Raw genomic sequence first — 22,962 nt, forward strand, 5'->3', positions numbered from 1 at the left:
TTCTCGTGCTTTGTCATCTCTTGCCTTTGTATCTGCCTTCTTTTCATGGTTCTTTTTATACATATCCTTGATAAATGTGCAGAACTTCGAGGTTTTCGTCTAGTGCAGTATCTGCAGTTAACCTCTGGGCCTGCTTCTTTCTCTAGGAGCAGAAGTCCTTATACTCCCGACTAAAGATCTAAATATGAGCAAACAGTAGGCTCCAGATCTTTTTCTTTCAGGAACACTTTGAATGTCTTACGATTTTTTTTTTCTTTACCCCAAGCACAACTCTCATGTGTAAATGATTTAGAAAACAAAGCGAGAGATTTTATGAAACCTAATCTAATTACTTCTGCATTAATTAACTTTGATACCATTATTTAGTTTGCTAAGTAACAGTTGGTGAACCTCTCTGAATTAGCTAGAATGAGAGCGTCAGCAGAGCACCACTGGGCATGGCCCTGCCTCCGTGCAGAAGTCTGCTTGGCTCACTTTAGGGTTGCAGGGATGAGAAATTAACATGAGAGAATGATGTAAACTACATTACTTGTCATGACTCAACACCAAGCATGGGACGCTTGACTGCATATTTTGTGATAATTTCTTTGTATGTGCTATTTTACTCTAAGTCAATTAATGTCCATTTGTAAAGAAGAATCTGCTTGAATTTCACTTATTTTTCTTTGCATGGGAGTGGACCAGATTCAGCCAATCTATTTTTGGCTATGGGAAGGCTGAGAGCTTGGTTAAAAGAAGAAAAAAATAATGTATTATTTTCTTTTGGGCGAGAAAATTGATATTTATTAATTTTCTTGTTTATATTAAGAGATACATGATTCATATGTCAGTGGTTATCACTGTAGTTCTATAAAGCAAAAATATGCTGTGACTGGCGGTTGAATTTCATTTTTAGTTGCCTTTTTTTTTTCTTTTATAGCTTTTCACCTCTGGTTCCTACATCTGGATTGTAGCCATAAGTGGACTTGTAAGTGTGATTTCCCCTCCCCCTACTGCTCTCACTTTTCTGAAGCAACTTTTTAGGAAAAAAGTCATGTTTGGATTTGGGTCACATTCAGTTGTCTCCAAATTTCATTTAACTATGTCAGTTCTGTCTCGTGCTGCTCCCTTATTAATGCAAAGGGGCCAGTTTGTCTCCATTTTCAAGGTAATTTTGGTGAAAGTTGTAGCTGAGTTTCTTGTTAGTGTTTTTAAAAATCACCTTAATAGTCGAACTCATAGTAGGAAAAAAAAACCCAAAAAATGAAGTTGGACTTACTAAAAATAACGAGAGATATTCTCCTTGTTTTGTAAAGAGACACTATCGTGCAAGGGGGAAAATAAGACGAAATGGAAAGTCAAGGGGCCTGGAAGTGGCAGGAGAATTGTCGGGTGTGTGGCCAGGGAGGGCAGGGGGGCTGAGCAGATGGGCTGGGCGGCAGCCTCACCGGTGCGCTAGAATGTCTTCCTCCCACCCATCCCCCATGCTGCTCTTTTAAATTACACTATATTATTTTATTAAGCATTTGTGTTAACCTCTAATGAGTGTATGAGATATTTAAAAAGAAATCTAAGACATGAAGTTGAGCTTTATTTTGCATTTATGACTTAAATTTGCACTCCCAAACTTATATAAAAATAAGTTTATAATTCGTGTGTATGGAATATCGTTTTAATTTCTTCCTTGGGAAAGACTAAGAAAACTGCAGAAGGGATTCATGGTGGTGTGTATAACGTCGCAGGGGAAGGATTTGGAAATAACCGTGCCCTCCCCTGCAGACACTGAGTGAGTAACCACAACTTACTCTTGTTTCCTGGTGAGAGGGACTGGGGCCCCGTGTCGGTAGTTCGGGCCTGCTCACTTCTCTCCTTCCTTTACGTGCTCTGTATAATTTCTTTTCTGTGTTCATTCTTTCATGTACAACTTAGTCCATTCCCCAAGCTGCCAGCCCCCATTCTGATCAGATATCTGATTGGCCTTCAGGACCACAGAGGTGTCCTCCATTATGTGCTCTTCAAACCATCCAAGCCACTTAGTGTTCCTAAGACTCAAAGTGACTTGGTGACAGTGGGGGGGTCAGACCGAGGCTGTAGGGCACTTTCACCAGGCTCTCCCCAGCCTAATCTTCTTCCACTTGGGCACCACCTTGATAAACGGCTACTTCCCCAGCCTGCAGATAATAAATAGATAGCTCATTGCTTTCATAGTGAGAGCAGCATGACAGTCTACTATTTCTTTCATGATACATTTTGTTTCCCTTGGCAATGAATGGTCTTTTGAGCTCCGTTTTGGGTATTTTCCTAAAGCATTCAAGAATTTGAGAAATGGGGCATCTGGGTGACTTGGATGGTTAGGCGTCTGCCTTGGGCTCAGGTCATGATCTCACGGTCCTGGGATCAAGCCCCACTTCGGTCTCCCTGCTCAGCGGGGAGTCTGTTTCTCCCTCCCTTTCTGCTGCTCCCCCTGCTTGTGCTCTTTCACTCTCTGTCAAATAAATAAAAATTTTTTAAAAATTTGAGCAAACCCGTCTTTAATAATTCATTATGTGACATTTGTTTTAAGACGTTTCATTTTAGGAGCGCCTGGGTGGCTCAGTTGGTTAAGTGGTTGCCTTCGGCTCAGGTCATGATCCCAGGGTCCTGGGTTCGAGTCCTGCATCAGGGCTTCCTGCTCAGTGGGGAGTCTGCTTCTCCCTCTGCTTGCTCTGCCTTATGGTTATCCTGCTTGTGTTCATTCTCTCTCTCTGACAAATAAATAAAATCTTAAAAAAAGAGAGACATTTCATTTTATTTCTCTATTGTTTTCGGACTCCTGGTTGTAAATGAAGTAATTGCTATCACCTTAGAAAGTTTCATTTTGTGGCATTCAGTGCTGTAGAGTTGGAAGTTGCATTTTTTTCATCTCTCTGTAGTCTTTTTAAAATCTAAAATATGTGTGTCGTGGTCCCAGTTATTGTCCAGTACACATGCTTAACAGGTAGGTGCTTGGGTTTTTTTTGCTTTTTTTAAAAAATTAAACTTTTATTTTAATTACGATATAGTTAACATACAGTGTTATATTAGTTTCAGGTTTCTTGTGATGAGCACTGCGTGATATATATGGAATTGCTGAAATTTTTTTTAAGAATTAGAAGTGTAACAATTTTTTTTTTTTAGATGGGGTGGAGGTAGGGCAGAGGGAGGGAGAGAGATCTTAAGCAGGCTCCATGCTCAGCGTGGAGCCCACAGAGAACCTAATCTCACAACCCTGAGATCATAACCTAAGAAGAAATCAAGAGTCAGATGCTCAACTCACTGAGCCACCCAAGTACCCCAATCACAAATTTTTTTTTTAAAAGACTTTATTTATTTATTTGACAGAGAGAGACACAGCAAGAGAGAGAACACAAGCAAGGGGAGTGGGAGAGGGAGAAGCAGGCTTCCCGCTGAGCAGGGAGCCCGACGCGGGGCTCGATCCCAGGACTCTGTGATCCTGACCTGAGCCGAAGGCAGACACTTAACAACTGAGCCACCCAGGCGCCCCCCCAATCACAAATTTTTAACCTAAAAATCTCTTGTTTGAGAAGAGTAAGTAGAATTGCACAGTATTTGGAATATAATTCCCAGAGTTTAGCATTTAAATAATCCCACTAATGAATTCCTCTGAGCCAATTGAAATTTCACTTTTACAGTGAGTAATTCAGCCAGTGTTGACCTACCATGAACACAAATCTGATAAATCTTCTTATCAATTTGGTTATTCATTATTATTCTACCATAATTAGATGATACTATATTTGCTTACAATGATTAGTATCAGTGATACTCATGGCCAGTTTTCCTTTATGTTATACAATAATGGTGGTGCTTATTTTGAATTTAATGAATATTTTCTTTCTGACTTTTTCCAGAAAACCATGTTTTTTAAATGAAATATTTAATATAGTACACTTTAGATAAGGATAATTATAAAGGAGGATATTAAAATTATTTGTGAATGTTTGGTTTACGCATATAGAATCAGAGTCTGAGATTCACAAAGCCACAACTTGTCCCAGATGTCTGTTGCTCAACGTGACTTCTCCTCTCCCTATATATATCAAGTGACTTCCCTTTTTTTTTTCCAATGCTAAATAAAATACTAAAAAGAAAATAAGAATTCTTATTATCAAAAAGAAGTGCACAGATGGTATGCAGAGTTCTCGGAGAATGTTAGGAAACTTGCTAAGGAAATTTCACCTTCCAGCATTGAAACCAGTAGTTCTCCTGACATACTGTGTGTGTTAAGGAAGTGATTTTATTTCAATCTGGCAATTACATTTTTTTTAAGAGAAAGAGCTTTTTAAAAAAAAAAAGACATTTGTGTAAAACATAAGTCATGTGTATCTGCTGTCATAGAAACCACAAACTTTACTCATGCTTTTCTGAAAAGCTGCCAACTTTGGATTTATTCCATTTAGTTATTGGTGCATTTATTTTGGTTAAGCTAGTTTTTAATCTCTCCTTGTGTCACTTGTTCTTCCATGATTATAAATGTTTCTGAATATATAACTTTAAAATACATCACTGATTAGGGCACCAGGGTGGCTCAGTCAGTGAAGCATCTGCCTTCAGCTCAGGTCATGATCCCAGGGTGCTGGGATCGAGCTGGGCATCTGGCTCCCTGCTCAGCAAGGATCCTGCTTGTCCCTCTGCTCCCCGTGCCCCTCCCCCCACTTACACTCTCTCACTCTCTCAAATAAATAAATTCTTTTAAAAATAATAATAACATACCTCACTGATTGAAAGGAGAGAGGTTGAGAGATTATAGTCAGGACAGCACTTACTAGGTAGGAGCCCACTTTCTGTGTTTAGTGATGTCATGGAAGAATGAGGACTCAACTTTTTTCCTGGAGTGAGAGGGAGAAGGTGTTTAGCTTAGCAGGGGCGATGCTCAGTTAGCTGCCCAGGACCGCTGTCCCTCTTCAGTTCCGTTTTGTGATCCGTGAGAGATTCCAGTAAAGGTAAAGGGCGTTCAAGTTTACTTAAACATTCCTTTGAGATTATTCCCATCTATCACCGATACGTGTTTTGTGTCATTCCTCCTTTGGCAATTCTGGTTTTTAATACCACCATTTAATATTTAAAATACCACTGGTTCCAGGAAAGATCGCAAAATTGTAATTGGAAAGCTTGGCAACAGCAGCCGAGGGAAATGTCTCAATTTAAGCATGAACTTGGGAAACGTTCCTGTCTGCCTGCTTCTGCTGTCCTTTCATGATTGTTGACCGTTCTTCTCAGTGTCTTTGGTAAGAGACCTGCGAAAATTGGGGGCACTCTTCACATAGTCACAAGTTCTCTCGTCTTGTTACGCATTAATACTTCTTTTCCGTAAAGAATATGTTGCTTGCTTACTGAACTTCATTTAAGTTCTTGTTGTGGTTCCGCAGAGAGCCCTCGGGCTGAACATATCCTTGCACTTCTTCATTTTCTGCCATTTTATGAATCACAGTAGTGAATCATTACCGCTGGGATGTACCCTAATTCTCGAAAGTTGAAGTCTTGGGCCTGAGTTGATTGTGGAATGATTAAAACAGAAAAATCCTGCTTTTGCCAGTTTTCTCTTTACAATTCATATATTTGTCTTCAGTCGGCCTTCTTTTAAGCTGCTTGGGGGCAAGTTAGCAGGCCTGCACTTGTCAAACTCCAGGCTGCTTTCTCCCTTTGAACCCCCCTTCACAGCCTACCCGTTTCCTGCATTCATTCCCTGTTCTGTACCGTATATCAGACTTTGATTATCTCATGATCAAGCAACCTTAATATGAAAAAAAAATCTGTCCTACCCAATAACAAGATCAGAAACATAGATTGACACCAGATTATTTTGGACTCTCATTATGGTTTGAGTTTATATTTTTTTCTGTAGGCAGTGGGGATCTTTAAAGCTTTTCAAACAAAAAACTTCACGACGGTGGGAGATTATAGAAGTTTTATTAGGGTTTGTAAATCATAAAAAAAGAGGAAGGGAAGAGTGAGCAGTCTTGTAGGAGTCCAGATGCCTCATTTGTGGGCTGTGATTGCTTTTTCCTCTTCCATCCACAGTAGTTTTTTTTTTTTTAAGATTTTTATTTATTTATTTGACAGAGATCACAAGTAGGCAGAGAGGCAGGCAGAGAGAGAGAGGAGGAAGCAGGCTCCCCATGGAGCAGAGAGCCCAATGCGGGGCTTGATCCCAGGACCCTGGGACCATGACCTGAGCTGAAGGCAGAGGCTTTAACCCACTGAGCCACCCAGGCGCCCCCCATCCACAGTAGTTTTAAGGAAAAAAACTTACGGTAACCATCTTATGGTAACTGTAAAAGAAAAAGCATCAGACAGAACCTTATGCTGGTTGGCTTTCCAAGTCATGATGTAACATTAAGGGGAAGGCCTGTGGAACTGGCATAATCTGTGGAAATCCGGACTTCTGTGAGCAGGTGTTAGAGCGCAGACTGCTCCTTGGTACGTGAGAATGGTGGGTTGGGTCCTCATCCTTCCTCTGCTTTTCATGTCTTTTTCTTCTCTCTATGCTTCCTCTTCCTTTCTCTTTCTTCCCTTATATTTATTCTCTGGATTGACCAAAGAACGGTGCAGTAGAGTGGGTCAGATAACTCATCTGATGCCCGAAGTTTTCAGCTGAACTTGAGGAACTAAGATTAGTTGATTGAAATGACAGATGTCGTAGAAGGAAGTCCAGGCTGGTTGGAGCTGTGAGGTTGGCTGGGCTTGTGGAAGGCCACTTGCAGTAGTGAGAAGACAACAGTGATTCCCAGGAAACCTCCTCATGTGGAGGATGCTTTCACCTTCTTGGTGAAAGTCAACTTGGCATCAATCATTCTGACACCCAACGGAGTGCTGATTGGCCCATCACACATCACACACACATACTTTCTCTCTCATATAGATCCCTTTGCTTCTTCTCTCTCAGCCCCCTTTCCTTCTCGCCCTCTCTCTGTTCCCATCTCGACCACAGGTAGCCAGTACCTATGGAAAGATACCTATTCTCTGCCGTGGCACGACAGCTGTAACTCAGTCCAGGGCTGACAGTACAAATGTCCTGTTAGACAGTATCCACAGGGAAGAAGTGACCAGTAGACTGATTTTTACATGTTCCATGCAGAAAAAATGAAGTCATTATTGCCAGTATCTTTTTTTTTTTTTTAAGATTTTATTATTTATTTGACAGAGATCACAAGTAGGCAGAGAAGCAGGCAGAGAGAGAGAGGAGGAAGCAGGCTCCCCACTGAGCAGAGAGCCCGATGCGGGGCTCGATCCCAGGACCCTGGGATCATGACCTGAGCCGAAAGCAGAGGCTTTAACCCACTGAGCCACCCAAGCGCCCCTCTTTTTTTTTTTTAATATTTTATTTATTTATTTGACAGGCAGAGATCACAAGTAGACAGAGAGAGAGGGAGAAGCAGGCTCCCCGCTGAGCAGAGAGCCCGTGCGGAGCTTGATCCCAGGACCCTGGGATCATGACCTGAGCTGAAGGCAGAGGCTTTAACCCACTGAGCCACCCAGGCGCCCTGCCAGTGTCTTGATAAAGCTGTCAGAGATGTGCCTTAAAGATGCAGGTGTAAAATTTTATTGCTGCCCTTCATCTTTTACCTATAAGTAAAAACCTAGCCTTTTTGCCTTTTTTCCAAGATTGTATTTATTTATTTGTGAGAGTGAGAGAGAGAGAAACAAGCGGGGGGAAGGGCAGAGGCAGAGGGAGAAGCAGACTCCTACTGAACAGGGAGCCTGACATGGGGCTCAATCCCTGAATGCCGCAGGCAGACACTTAACGGACTGAGCCACCCAGGTGCCTCCCCACCCAGCCTCTTTTCAGAGCCTTTCAAAATTTGGCCTCTTCATATACCAATCTAACCCCTTTGTACCATATACTTCAGAGACATCGACTGAGTTTGACTCTTTCTGAACATCTTGTCCTGTCTCGGGATTCTGTGCCATTGTCCCGTCACTTATCTTTCTTCAACAAACACGTGGCACTATGTACCATGCACTTGCAGTAGATGCTGTTACCTGTTCAAATATTTTTGTTTGTGCAGAGTATTTGCTGCCTCTCTCTATTGGGGACCACCCTGTAGGGCTTCTGCCTGATCTGTTGTCATCAGGCTTTACTCTGTGACTTACGGTAGCCACTAAAACATGAGCAGAAGCGATGAATGCTTCTCAGGCAGAAGTTCTAGGAGCTGCTGCCCCATCCCACCTTTCCTCTGTTACCTTTGCTCTGAGAAAAGCACATGCCAGATAGAAGCTGCTCCTTCAGCCCAGACCTCAGAATGAAGGAGACACATGGAGCGTGGCTGCGGCCACCACGTAATATGAGTGAGAAGTCAGCGTTTGCTGTAAGCTGCTGAAAGTTAGGATCATTTGTTACCGCAGAATAGCCTGGAGGAAGACAAGTACAGCTCTTTTCTAAGCCCTTTATACATATGATCTTAAGTAGCACTTACAAAAGCCTGATGAAGTAGGGACTAATATCCCCATTTTATAGATGAAACTAAGGCACAGAGAATTTAAGTAATTTGCTAAGAACAAGCTAATAAGTAACGAAGACCATTCAAATGCAGGTCTTCTAGCATAAACACATAGTGTTTATGTTCTTAAGAGGTGGATTTGAATAACCACATGCAGTGTCTTCCAACTATATCCCTTCTTTCACCGTTAGTTCTCTTTTTTTCCTAGCGAAATCTTACACTTACTTAAGTTCTAACTCTGAAGCTTTCTCTGAGTCAGCCCTGCCTTTCAATTGAGAACATGTTTTCGTCCCAGCCCATGGGTCCGGTGCCTCCCACGGGACCTTTCAGGGTGCTCATCCATGTCTATTTCAACCACAAGACACATAAAAAGCTATTCTTAGATCTTCCCTCAGCTACCCCACTAAGATGAGCCCTGTTCATCATCAGTGTAGGCAGGATTCTGGAGGGAGATCGTGGACATGAAGAGATTTTAAAAGTACCCAGGGGTGCCGAAAGACACATCTCAACTTTCTGTAGCCTTTCTTATGAATTGTGTGGGCTAATATCCAAGAAGCCGTTAACCCATTGACAGCCTCTCCTGACCTCCTGATGTGAAGAATCCAGCAGATGGCTGTGCTTGCCCTTCTAGGAACAAGATATTTCACTGGTCCTCCATGAATGGATTAAAAATGCAGCCCAGTCCCCACCTTTCAACAAACAGTTCACTGCCTTGTGTTTCTGGCATTATCCATGTACCAAAAAATGAGATAAAAAATGGCCTTGAAAAAGTTCAAAGGATAATTTAAAATCTGTTAACCTGGTTCAGTAGTGCTGCTGGTCAAAGAAAGAAAGATAAGGACAAGGTTACCAAGAAAACACCCATAGTTTCAAATTTTAGATGATCACTGAAAGATTATCATGACTGTTGCAGCACAGAGCATTTTCCCACGGGGTCTTCACATTGTTTTTCTATCAAGAGAAGGAAGGTCTTCAATCAGTTTGGTTATCTCTCTAAACTATTTTTGGGTTTTTTTGGTTTTGTTTTTTTTTTTTTAAATAGAAGCATCCAGTGTTCCTTCCTCTTTGGGACTGATGGTGTTGATATCTCTCTTCTCTCTTGATGATAACCTGTTGGGAAAGGACTTCAGTAAATCAATGCCTGTGATTTTGAAGTTATTAATTATAAACAGTGGCACAGCTTATTATCAAAAAGTTCTCATGTTAGCAGGGAACATTTTCAAGATATTAGAAGTTTTTTTGCTGAAGATTGTTATCCCACCACTTTTTTTTTTTTAAGATTATTTATTTATTTATTTGACAGACAGATCACAAGTAGGCAGAGAGGCAGGCAGAGAGAGAGAAAGGGAAGCAGGCTCCCTGCCAAGCAGAGAGCCCGACGTGGGGCTCGATCCCAGGACCCTGGGATCATGACCTGAGCCGAAGGCAGAGGCTTTAACCCACTGAGCCACCCAGGCGCCCCAGTTATCCCACCACTTTTATAAAATAGAAAAGATTTCTGTATCTAGAGATGTCTAGATCTTTCTAGATCATGTTCACTTTCTTAGGAAAATTTTTTTCCTTTTATTTAGTACAGTGTTATTTATAGACAGTAAAATTCAACAGTAATCATAGTGGCCATACGTTTCTACTTTTCTCTAGTGAATACCTAGGAGGAGAATTGCTGGGTGATATGTATGTTTAACATTATAAAGTAGTACAGTATGATTCTACCAAATGGCTGTACCATTTTCCATTTCCACCACCAATACGTGAGTTCCCCTTGGTCCACATCCTTCCTTACACTTGGCCTTGTCAGTTGTTTTAACCTTAGTCATTCTAGTTGGCACGTAATGATACCTTGTGGCTTTAATTTGCATTTCTGTAATGCCTGGTGGTTCGAACATCTTTTCTTGTACCAGCTGGCCATTTGTATAGCTTCCTTTGTGAAGTATTTGTTCAGATATTTTACATTTTCATTGTCTTATAATTGAGGTAGAAGAATTCTTTTTATATTCTGGACATAAGCCCTTTGTTGGATGTATTTTTTAAAAATTTTAGCTCAGTCTGTGGCTTGCCTCCTTCTTTTATTAACTATGTCTTCCAGTGAACAAAAGTTTTTAATCTTGATTAATTCAGTTTTCAATATTTAAAATAGTTCCTGCTTTTGACGTCTTATTTAAGAAATCTTTGCTAATCCAATGCCACAAAGATTTTATTGCCTATTTTCTTCTGGAATGTAATAGCTTATGCTGTTACATTTAAGTCTTAGATCCCATCTGAATAATTCTTAGGAGGTAAGGGTTGAGATTTATTTTCGTTCATACAGGTAGATACCTAACATCATTCTGTCATCATTTGTTGAAGAGATTCATTGCTCCTTTCGTACCTTAGCACCTTTGTTGAAAATCATCTGACTAGTGTGAGTCTATTTTGTGACTTTCTTTTATATCCCAGTGATTTGGGCGCCTGGGTGGCTCAGTGGGTTAAAGCCTCTGCTTTCAGCTAAGGTCATGATCCCAGGGTCCTGGGATCGAGCCCCGCATCGGGCTCTTTGCTCAGCGGGGAGCCTGCTTCCTCCTCTCTCTGCCTGCCTCTCTGCCTAATTGTGATCTCTATCAAATAAATAAATAAAAATCTTTAAAAAAAAAAAAGATTATATCCCAGTGATTTATATGTCTGTCCTTATGCAAATATCACTATCTTGAGTACTTTTGCTTTATGTTAAGTTGAAATCAGGTAATGTAAGTTTTACAGCATTTTTTTTTTTTTTTTTTTCAAAACAGGCTTAACTGGGGCACCTGGGTGGCTCAGTGGGTTAATCCTCTGCCTTCGGCTCAGGTCATGGTCCCAGGGTTCTGGGATCGAGCCCCGCATCGGCTCCCTGCTCAGCGGGGAGCCTGCTTCCCTTCCTCTCTCTCTGTCTGCCTCTCTGCCTACTTGTGATCTCTGTCAAATAAATAAACAAAATCTTTAAAAAAAAAAACAAAAAAAAAACAGGCATGGGGCGCCTGGGTGGCTCAGTGGGTTAATAAGCCTCTGCCTTCGGCTCAGGTCATGATCTCAGGGTCCTGGGATCGAGTCCCGCATCGGGCTCTCTGCTTGGCAGGGAGCCTGCTTTCTCCTCTCTCTCTCTCTCTCTCTGTCTGCCTCTCTGCCTACTTGTGATCTCTCTCTGTCAAATAAATAAATAAAATACTTAAAAAAAAAAACAGGCTTAACTATTTTTGGCACATTGATTTTCCATATGCATTTTTAAATCAGCTTATAAACAGTTAAGATTTTATTTGGGATTGCATTGAAACTATAGACCAATTGGGAAGAATTTCCATTGTGATGACTTTTTAAAATATGCCCACAAATCCTTTTATAATTCAGGAAATGGGAGTTTAATTTCCCTTCCTGGAGTGTAGGCTATACATAGCATTTCACTATGGCAGAAATGATGGTGTGTGACCCCAAACTTCAGAAGAGTGAAAGTAGGCTGACATCTTGACTACAGCCTGATGAGAGACCTTGAACCACAGCCACCCAGTGAAGCTGCCCTCAAATTTCTGACCTTTTCTGTAAACTGTGTATATAACTAGTGCTTATTGTTTTAAGCCACTGAGTTTTGAGTAGTTTGTTATTCAGTAATAGAGAACTAATATAAGCATTTTAATAATATTGAGTCTTCCAATCCATGAACATGGTATATTTTCACATTTATTTAGCAAATCTTTAATTCCCCTTAATAGGTTTTAAATTTTCAGTGTATAGGCCTTGCATTTCTTTTATTAAATATATTCCTCAATATTTGTGGGTTTTGATAGTATTTTAAATGGAGTTGTTTTTATAATTTTTATCCCAATTGTTTGTTGCTGGTATATAGAAACGCAGTTAATTTTATGTATCTTGTTACTGTGTCCTGCAATTTTGCTATCTTTGTTTATAATTCTTGGTAGCTTCTTTTGTGGATTTCTTAGGGTTTTCTACATGCATGATCATGTTCTCAGGGAATATGTTTTGTTTATATGTTTTACTCTTTTATTCTGTGCCTATTTTTTCCTTATGGCACTAGCTAAGACCTCTAAATACAGTGTTAAATACAAGTGGATATCCTTGTCTTGTTCTAGCCTTAGAAAGCACTGAGTTTTTCACCTTTGAGTCTATAAATGCATTAATCATTCTACATTTTCATATTCATTTGTAGTTTATTATTTTTATACCAATGTAAGAAACTAGTTTCAACATAAGCCTGTTTTCCTTTTAATTTTGGTTTCTTGACTCAGTTTATGAAAATGAGTATCATTTTAAAGGAGGATGGTCTCCTCGTTAAAAAGAACACTAAAAAGTGTTTAGATTTACAGACCTGATTGATGCTTTTTCCATGTGCTAAAGACTCTAGCTGTCTCCTCATGTATCTTTTCCTTAGTAGCAGAAGTTTCATCTTATTTGGGGCAGGAGTACCTCCAGCTGGAAGATCACACTTCCTTTGCATCTGGGTATAGCCATCACACTAAATCCTGGCATCCTGTCCAGTGAGCTGTAAACCCACATATTGGTGGGACTTCTGGGAAGCCTCCTTAAAGTAGCCTTTTTGTCCTTCTGTCCTTCTGCATTTTCTTCCCTTTGCTGCCTGGAATGCAGCTAAGATGGTTAGAGCTTTTATAACATGAGGGAGAATAAACTTCTGTTGTACTTAAGCCATTGTTATTTGCGGTTTTCTGCTTTGAACATTTAACCTGATAATCCTGATACATGATTTTCCAAAAGGAAGAATTTAGAGCAGCCTCCTAACAAATAGTCTGTGATCAGTCTAATTAATTCGTCCTTATTCCAGTGTAACCTCCCAAGAATCAAGATATCCAGTGCTTTAATTAGATACTTCGAGATGATAGTAAAAGATGAGAGCTATAGGAAGTTCATCTGAATCATTTTTGTACTTGACAAAGAACAAGATTGTAAGACTCTTTTGATGAGTGCTAAAGCCACATGATTCTGTCTGTTATGGGAAGAATAATCATTTTGTAATTAATCACCAATGGCAGAAATAACTTTAGGCATCTCTAATTTGCATACATATTCTCTGGGTGAAAAAAGAAAAATAATTCCAAAATCTCTTCTTTCTTTCTTTAGCATTTTTAGTGAAGAAAAGGAATATGTAAATGTAAGGTCCGTTTAGAGCAACAGTTTTCTTTGTTTTGCTCCCTGCTGTATCCCAGCGTTTACAACACAGCCTGGCACATAATAAATGTTAAGCAAGTATGTATTGGAAGAATAAAAGTTGGATGAAAAGCCTCAGTCTGGTTTCGTCAGGACTTGAGTACAAATGGAGTCTGTCTAATGGGGTCTGGGTGCGAAGGGATGTTTGCTCCCTCGGCTCATTCCCATCTTGCAGAGGCCGCACTTTGTCCCCAGGAGAGAAGCTCCTTTGTGTTTACCCTGCTGTCCTGTCAGGTGATAGGTTTCGGGATGTCGAGACCATGGTTGCCAGGACCCCGGCAGTGCAGTGTGCCGTGGGGGTTTTGTTCAGCCACACTTGCCTACAGAAGGAGATCGTCAAACACCTGGGTGTCATTGCCCGGTCATGGTTTCTCATCTTCCTGAAGATGTGAACCTTGCTGTGCTTACATGGTTTTACTAAGCAGAACCAGAGGACGCTTGAGGTTTACTCTCTGTAAGCAAGAGGGTTTCGCCTCTTTTCTACATAGCCAGTTAAATTCTTTATTTGCCCTATGAGTGTTATTTCTTGATTCCCTTTCTAAAAGGACTAATAATCTGAAAAATCATAATAAGTGTGTAATTGACATCCATGTTTGTTAATGGCCTAAAGAAACAATTTCCTGTTGTTTTACATTCTCACATTTATGAGCTAACAGCTTCTTTGGCTTAGGGGGAGCTCCTAGCACTTACCCAGGGCTGTGGCCTGGCTCTTTGGGGTGGGCTTGCCACTGCAGGTGGCCTAGAGTACTCTCTGCTCTCTTGATCTCTGGGTTTCCTTTCCTGGACCAGGGTTCCTGATTCCTGCTGCTTGAATGCTCTCATTCTGGCTCTAGCTGGCCTTCCCACACACAGTGGCATGTGTATCTGGTCATCCTGGATCTCGTACCTGGCCTTCCCAAGACCACTGCTGCTGCTTTGTCCCCTGTCATTGGCCTATCAGCTTGACCTTGGGCTTCCTGCTCTGAAGGCCACAAGAAACCCCTCCCTTAGTGTTTCCCCAGGCCTCTTGACATGCAAATCTGAACATATGGTTTATTTTTAAAGCCTGTTTTTTCACAAACTGGGGATTTCGAGAAAACTCTCATTCAGAAGTCCCAGTACATGAAAGGTTTCTGAGATAATGAAAATTAAAGTTAAAAGTAATGTGTAAATTAAGGTAGCATAATAATAAGTAATACTCTCTCAAAACTCATGGTAGTAATGAGGTGTATAATTCAGGGAGAATTTAATGCAGTCATTGTTATCCCATCTTGTCATAGGATAAGGTGATGATTATCAAATATTTATAGGAAACTAAACTGTTTAAGCTCTTCATATTTTAATCCATTATGAGTACCTAACATTTATGAAGAGCACTTTAATTAGTTAACAACTTGAGGTCATGCTGGTGCACCAGAGGCATACACAGGTGAACTCTACCTTTGTGTCATATGGGAAAGTATAAACTTAGCACCAAAAATGTGTCTGTTGGCAACTTCCCAGTTTCCCTTGAAAGAATCTAAAATAATGTATTTTTTTAGAACATTTATTGATTTTCCATTTTCCCAGGAAACACATACTGAGCTCTTACTGTGTGCCAGATGCTGTTGTAGATGCAGAAGCCAAACCAGATGAAACCAGCCACAGTTCTTCCTTGTCCAAAGCACACATTCAAATAGGAGGCAAACCCCTGGGATGACATTCAAGAGGATGAGCATAAAAGCCCTATTTTACCCCTGCCAGAATTTGCAGTAATATATTCGTTTATACCAGAGTTATAAATTATCCTAATTGTTCACTGAATACATGATTTTGGTGAGTGTATACATGATGGTGGGGGGCAGTGGTAAACGTGGCAGGAGACTGAAAATCTTTAGCTTTCGTCAATTCTTGAAAGAACCTATGAACTCGCTAAGTAGAGGCAACAACTATGCATTTTCATTATATTTTCCTCATTTCTTTAAAAGGCATATGATTATGTAAAACAAAAATAACACCAAAGTGCTAGGTTTATAAGTATATAGGTATAATATATAAAGTAGCATTGGTTTGCAGTGGTGGTTAAGTGCGACTATATTCTTGCAAGTTTCCTATATTTTACTTGAAATAATTCAATATTAACTCTAAGCATATGTAGGAGTTAAAGATAGATATTGTAATCCCTAGAGCAAACACAAGAAAAATATTCTGTGAGGTATTGCTAGAAACAAAACAAAACCCAATAAATAAATTGAAATACTAAAACTATTGGCTTAACGCAAAAGAAAATAGGAAAGGAGGAACAAAGAACAACACCACCAAAAAAAAAAAAATGAGACCAATAGAAACCAAATAGCAAAATCCACCTATACCAAAGTAAGCGCATTAAGTCTGAAGAGCTAAACAAACAAAACAAAAAAACAAACAAAAAACAAATCTGGAATTAAAAGCCAGAAACTGCTGTATGCAATCTATAAGACACACTTTAAACGCAGACACACAAAGTTGAAAGTCAAAAGATAAAGAAATACATCAAGGAAACAGAAAGCTGACATGGCCACATTAATATCAGACAAAATAGATTTCTATATGAGTAATCCTAAAACAAAGAGGGATACTTTGTTATGATAAAAGGGTCAGTTATAAGTATATGCATGCCTACTAACAGTTTTTGACCGCGTACAAGAAGTTAAAAGGGAGGGACGCCTGGGTGGCTCAGTTGGTTGGGCAGCTGCCTTCGGCTCAGGGCATGATCCTAGCATCCTGGGATCGAGTCCCACATCGGGCTCCTTGCTCAGCGGGGAGCCTGCTTCTCCCTCTGCCTCTGCCTGCCTTTCTGTCTGCCTGTGCTCGCTCTCTCTCCCTCTCTCTCTGACAAATAAATAATAAAATCTTTAAAAAAAAAAAAAAAAGAAGTTAAAAGGGAACTAAAGGGAGAAGTGGACAAATTCACAATCATGGTTGAGGCTTTGAAATTAAAGACCAAAAATTTTAATTTTTATACTTAATTCAGATCTCGCAGTTCTGTTTTAATCAGTTGTTTTTCATCAGTTGGTTATGTGTATAACAACATTCTGCTGTCTTAAGCAAAAGCAGTACAATTTTCTGTTTTCCTTCCTACTCAGATCTTCAGAAAAGGAATTTCCAATTCCTTGCTTCCTTGCTTCCAATCTGTTATATGTTTTTGCCATAATTACTCCCTCTTTCTTTGTTTAAAAAAAATTATACACACACACACGCACAAACACACAGATATTGCTACCCCCAGCACCTTCTGTTTCCTTCATCCTGCTGTAGGGGGAAAAAAAAGCTCCGTGGTTCTGTACTTACTACATAAGTTTGTGCCCATAAATAGTATATACTATTGTCTTGTGTTTGTGAATCTTGTAAAAAGATGGCCTTGGTATATGATAAATTTAAAAATACCGTAACACATGTACACCGAATTTATTTGAACTGCAGCTTAGTGTTGCCTTGGATGAATGAGCCAGCCCTCAGCCATTCCTGTCTGGGGACACTTTGTTTCCGTTTCCTAGCTGTTACAGTCAGCTCTGCAGTTGAAGATTCCGGAAGGCTGGGCTTCAGCCCTGCACGGGCGTTGTCGGATGGCTGGATGGCTCTCCGCGGAGCTCTGACCACTTTACACTTGGACTTTTCCCTCAGCACTGGGAGGGTTCTCTGTTCTCGTCCTCACCCAAACTGGATCGCAGATTTTCCCTTTTTTTTCCTATTCCTATATTTAACATTGCATTTCCCTAAAAACAAGTGAGTATAAAAATCTTTTCGTGTGTTTGTTGGCCTTTTGAATTTCCTCTTCTTTTCACCTGCTTCTTAAGTTGGGTTGATTGTCTCGCTCTGATAAATGTATAGTTTCCTTATGTATTTGAACATTGCCTTTGTTGCCTGCAAGGATTCTAAGGACCTTCTCTAAGCTCTTACTTGTCCTTTGACTTCACTTAGGGTAATTTGTGGCATACTTGTAGATTTTAAATTGTAAAGTAAGTAAATGTATATTTTCTTTTATAGTTTGTACTTTCTGGTCCTTGTTTAAAAATCCTGGAGCGCCTGGGTGGCTCAATGGATTAGGCCTCTGCCTTCAGCTCAGGTCATGATCTCAGGGTCTTGGGATTGAGTCCCGCATGGGGCACTCTGTTCAGCGGGGAGCCTGCTGCCCCCTTTCTCTCTGCCTGCCTCTCTGCCTGCTTATGATCTCTCTCTCTATCAAATAAATAAATAAAATCTTAAAAAAAAAAAATCCTTCCCATCCCAGTGTCAAAAAGATGTGCCTTCTGTATTTTGTGCAGAAAGATTTAAAGTTCGGTGAGTTATTTCCTTAATCCGTTGGGAGTTTACACATGATGGGAAGGTGGGTCTGTTCTGCAGCCTTATGTAGAGCTCCCTCTGACTTACCACGTGCCCTTGTCCCCCGCAGCCTCTTTCTATGCGCTTGGTCTTTAGGTCGCTTTGAGTAGCTCTACATAGAAACTACACTGTTTTAATTACTCAAACTTTATATCATATCCTGAAATCTGATAAGCCTTAATATCATTACATTGGCCATTATGGATCCTTTTTTTTTTTAAGGATTTTATTTATTTATTTGACAGAGAGAGATCACAAGCAGGCAGAGCGGCAGGCAGAGAGCGAGGAGGAAGCAGGCTCCCTGCCGAGCAGAGAGCCCGACGTGGGGCTCTATCCCAGGACCCTGAGATCATGACCCGAGCCGAAGGCAGCGGCCCAACCCACTGAGCCACCCAGGCGCCCCCTTTAGTTTTTTTTTTAAGTCTTTTTATTGTATATATATAACACACCCAGGTGTTTGTAAACTAGAAATGTCATGAAACCAAACACTGGAAAGTGGACACACCCATAAAACGCCACACAGGGCAGAGTGCTTCCAGCCTCGGAGCGCCCCCTCCCTCCCGGGTCTCGCAGGATGGACAGTTGGTCACCCTCATGCTTCGCTCTATGGTTTTCCCACTGGAGATAGATCGTTCAGATCGATCCACTTACAAAAATGGAATCATATAATATATTTTTTGTCTGGTGGCTTTCTCCTAACATTATGTTTTTAAAACTTAAACTTTAAATATTCCAAATGCAGTACATTTTAGAGGTGGCATTTAAGTTCCGACAACAACAAAAAGCTGTTAAGCTTTTATTTTGAATTACATTGACTTTGTATCTTGATTTGGTGGAAATTTGTATATTAATAGTTTTACATCTTCCCATTCATGGATGTGATGCCTTTATTTATTACTAGGATTTTCTTTAGTGTGCCTCTTTTTTTATAGTTTCAAAATTTTCTTTTTCACAGTTTGCTGTTCTGCAGATAGTTAATGCTTTTTCCTTTCTAGGCAGTCTCTTTTATCTCTGGTAACTTTTAAGGGCTTCTTTGTTTCACAACAGTGCATCTAGATATAAATTCCATTTTGTTATCCTTCTTGGGACTCTTGCATTATCGATCTGGGATTTATATTTTTTATTAATTCTGGAGAAATCTTAACTATTATCTCTTGAAGTAGAGTTCTGCTCTGTCCGTACTCCCTCCGTTGTTTTCTTCTGGAAGTCGTATGAGACCTCACTCTGTGAGACCTTTGTCTGGGCGGAATCTTGGGGACAGAGCCCCGGGCCTCCCCTCAGAGCCGGCTCTGCCCACTTCAGGAACCTCCTTGGTTCACGCCCTGCAGAAGTTCTACCTTCTCCCTGGAGGAGAGAGGGTGGGTATGGGCAACGCTGGGTTGGGCAGGAATTGGGGTTGCTTCCTCTGGAGACAGGCCCTCACATTGCTCCAGCCTTCTGCATTCCTGGTGCCTCTAATCGCTGAGCCTGTCTGAGCCCTCAGGGACCTTGCCAGCACTTGGATTTCTCTTTCTTCCCCTGCGCCAAGTGATTTCTAAATACTCAGTATTTCCCATTTTGTTAGTGTGGTTCAGGATTACAGATGCTTTCTAGTTTCATTGAATGTGGAATTTGTTTCTATTTTCATTTTCTTTGTTCTTCTGTACCGGTTTTGAGAGAAGTGACATAGAAATTATTTGAAACCAAAACTCCTCTGCCTCACTCTTCTCTCTGTACCAGTCTGTGTCTCGATCCTACCACAGCACCGAAACTGTACTTATAAGATCATCAAAGGCTTCCGTTTTTGCCAGATCCGGGGGTCATTTTACTCCCTGGCCTGGTTGACCACGGAGCTGTGTGGTACATAGTGGCTGTCCCCAGCCTGAGATGTTCTCTGTGCTTTGCCCATGCTAAGCCTTTTCCACCTGTCCCCTGGTGGGCTGCCAGATGGCTCCACTGGCTTCTACCCCATCCACGCACAGAATATTGCTGGGTTGAGTCCGAAGTTCTCCCTTCTGTTGTTTGTCCCGCACCCTTGCTCTTACCTATTCCCATGGCTTGAACTGCTGTCAGTGCCGCAGACCCCCAGATGCTTACCTCTGCTGAACTTTCCCTGGAGGTCCAGGTCCCCGCCCGGATCTCTCCTAGATGCTCCGGGCCCACTGCTGCGTCGCGTTTCTGTTTGCCCTGCCTGAGATGTTCTTCCCACGTCTTCAGATCACTGGCACCCCATTATCCTGAAGAGCTTTGCTCAAACGTCACTTCCTCCAAAGCTTCCCTGGCACTGACCTACAGACGGTCCTTGCTCCAGGCCACTTTATTTTGTTTCCTTCACAGAACTTATCTGGAATTGTTTTATGTGTTTGCTGCCTCACTCTGTATTCGCCATTCGGACCGCTGTTACCTGTACAAGAACAGGGCCTTGTCGATCTTGTCCTCCACTGTCCACCGAGTGCCTCGAACAGTGCTCAACAAAGTCTTGCCTCATTAATTGATTTAAATTTTATTAAAGCATTAAAGTGTACTTTTCTCCTATTAGCACATTGTCAAATATGTTCTAATTTGCTATGAATAATTTATCCTAAGAATCAGATTCACAAAAGTAAAGATTTTTTTTACAAAAGAATAGCCAAACTCATTTTAACCTAGAAAACCAGTCTTTAGATGTCTCATACCATATACATTACCTTAAAGATGAAAAAAAAAATAGGCTTGTTTGTAAATAGAATTGTGAATTACTATTGGCAAGGATTTTAAAACTAGAAAAATCAGTACTTGAAAAATGTATCAGAACACTATGTAAATTGTAAACTGTCTTTATTTTCTGATAAATTTATTATATGTCTGGATTGCATCATTGGCCATTAAAGGTTTTTGTTGTTTTTTTTTTTTAAGATTTTATTTATTTGTCAGCAAGAAAAAGAGAGAGCACAAGCAGGGGGATTGACAGGGAGAGGGAGAAGCAGGGAGCCCAATGTAGGACTCGATCCCAGGACCCTGGGATCATGACCTGAGCCAAAGGCAGACGCTCAATCCTCTGAGCCACTCAGACATCCCTTAAAGTTGTTTTCTGCCAGTATCTCTCTGAGGGCCATCTGCCAGTAAGAGTAACCACAGAGGTAGTACAGTGTGAAAGTGTTTCAGTAATCAGATCTTGTATGGCTTTTTTTGTTAAAGAAAACATTGTTTTTTAAATACTTGGCCAGTTCTTTGAGTGTAAAGTGGTAGGATTTCGCTGTCTCTTCTAGCTTTATAAAAACAGATTTGTTTAGTGAGTAAATTAAGTTCTTGTTTACTTGTCCTGCTTACTGCTATGCACCTGATAGGAGTGTTGTTTACCACCCAGCACTGCTAGAATGAAGGAGCACAGCCTGGGAAGTATTTTGTGGTCTTCCTGATTTCTGTGTTAGTATGTTCTCGAACACGGTTATGGTGAAACCATCCCATTGGACCTCCTCCTTTCAGGCATCGGGCCTCTGCTACCACAGCAAAGTATTCCGGCTCCACCAGGCGCTCTGCATTCCCATATGGATGGCAAAGTTCTTTTCTTGGACGCTGGAGCCCATCTTCTCATCTCCAGAACCTGCCACCGAAGCCCGGATTGGGATGGGGGCCACCGTCGACATCCAGAGACAGCAGAGGATGGAGCGGCTTGACCGGCAGCTGACGCTTTCTCAGTTTGCACAAGTGAGACGACAGAGACAGCAGGTAAGCAGTGGCAGACAGATTGGAAAGGCCCAAGTGCTCGGCACACTTCACCTCTGCGGCTTCCCGTGCAGCCAAGAGGACGCGTCACTCCTGTGCATGGCAGCCTGGAGAACGTGACGTTTCCACATAGGACGTAGGTCTCTGTTAGTGGTTTTCTTAGCGCTTTGGGTTTTTTTGTTTTTTTAAGTAAAACAAAAAATTTGCAGCTGAAAGGACTGGTCAAACTGGGCATTCTTATTCCACTTCTATTAGATAAACATAATTTCTTAGAGAAACTCCAACTTAGTTAATAAGACATGATATTTATCTGTCCTTATAATCTTGTAAAAGCCACAGTGTGTTCCTGTTAAAAATGCTGGTTATCATATGCGCTGCAGTGAAGGGCAGATGTGAAGCTTCTCAATTTTCCTTGGTTGAAAGGAAGAGACTATGAAAATGAGAAAGTTTCAGGGGAATAACCAGTGAATCAAAGGCTGTGTTTTCTTAACTTCATCATCAGTATCAGGAAATACTGCACATTTATCTACAAAAACTGCTGTATGCAAACACTCTAATGGTACCCCTGTCTTTCAAGGGTTACTGTATATCAGCCCGACCCTCCTACTGATCTTGCTCTGGCACTCTGCCATCCAGCACACCAAGCTCTTTATCTCTATGTCCATCTCCTTTACCCTCTGGGGTATGAGAGAGGATACTGTTCTCTCACGCCATCTCCCTGTTTCCTTCCTGCCTTCACCGGGTTGTGAGAACTAGGTCTGCAGGCCTCACGGTGGTCTGGAAAAGTGAGATCAAGTGTGGCATCCCAGGTGTCCCATTGGAGATAGGGGTCCTAGAGTTTATATACCCTTATTAATGGGCTGAGCCTATAGGTGAAAAAGAAAACCCAGGTTGTTCCCTACAGAGATATTTGACCTTGAGATGACTCTGGAACATACAACAAAGACACCTATGATGTATTTAAGTGTGGAGGACAGACCTCTCACCTCAGAGCTGGAGGTGTAGATCATGGAGTCAGCTTCAGAGGGTTGAGTAGGTGCTAAGTGAGTCCTTTAAGAGAATTATATCCAAGATGAACATAAGCCATGGAAGGAGCCTTGTGTGTAGCAAGAGGGGGAGCTGGATCCTACAAGGAGAGAGAAGGAAGAATGAAGAGTATGAGAACTCAGAAAGACCAGGTCCAAAAACTGAAGTCATGGTGAGTATAAATATTTTCCAGGCAGAATGGGCAGAGCTGTAAGGGAGAGAAAGAGACAGGGTATGATTCTGAGGTTTCTGGCTTAGATAGTGGGATGGATTGATGACAGCACCATTT

The 22,962-nt window shown here is 41.1% G+C and overlaps 1 protein-coding gene across 1 annotated transcript in view; it reads left to right on the forward strand.

Moving 5' to 3' along the window:
• The window catches only part of LOC111147109 (UBA domain containing 2), a 199,025-nt gene that overhangs the window by 111,819 nt on the left and 64,244 nt on the right, over positions 1–22,962 (forward strand). Inside the window, exons 6-7 of the mRNA XM_022503007.1 lie at positions 920–967; positions 21,408–21,650. Of these exons, the coding sequence (XP_022358715.1) occupies positions 920–967; positions 21,408–21,650 (291 nt within the window). The remainder of the gene's footprint in view (positions 1–919; positions 968–21,407; positions 21,651–22,962) is intronic.

This window comes from Enhydra lutris, unplaced genomic scaffold (genome assembly GCF_002288905.1).
Source record: "Enhydra lutris kenyoni isolate GAN:26980312 unplaced genomic scaffold, ASM228890v2 scaffoldscaffold15, whole genome shotgun sequence".
In the NCBI taxonomy this organism is placed as follows: domain Eukaryota; kingdom Metazoa; phylum Chordata; class Mammalia; order Carnivora; family Mustelidae; genus Enhydra; species Enhydra lutris.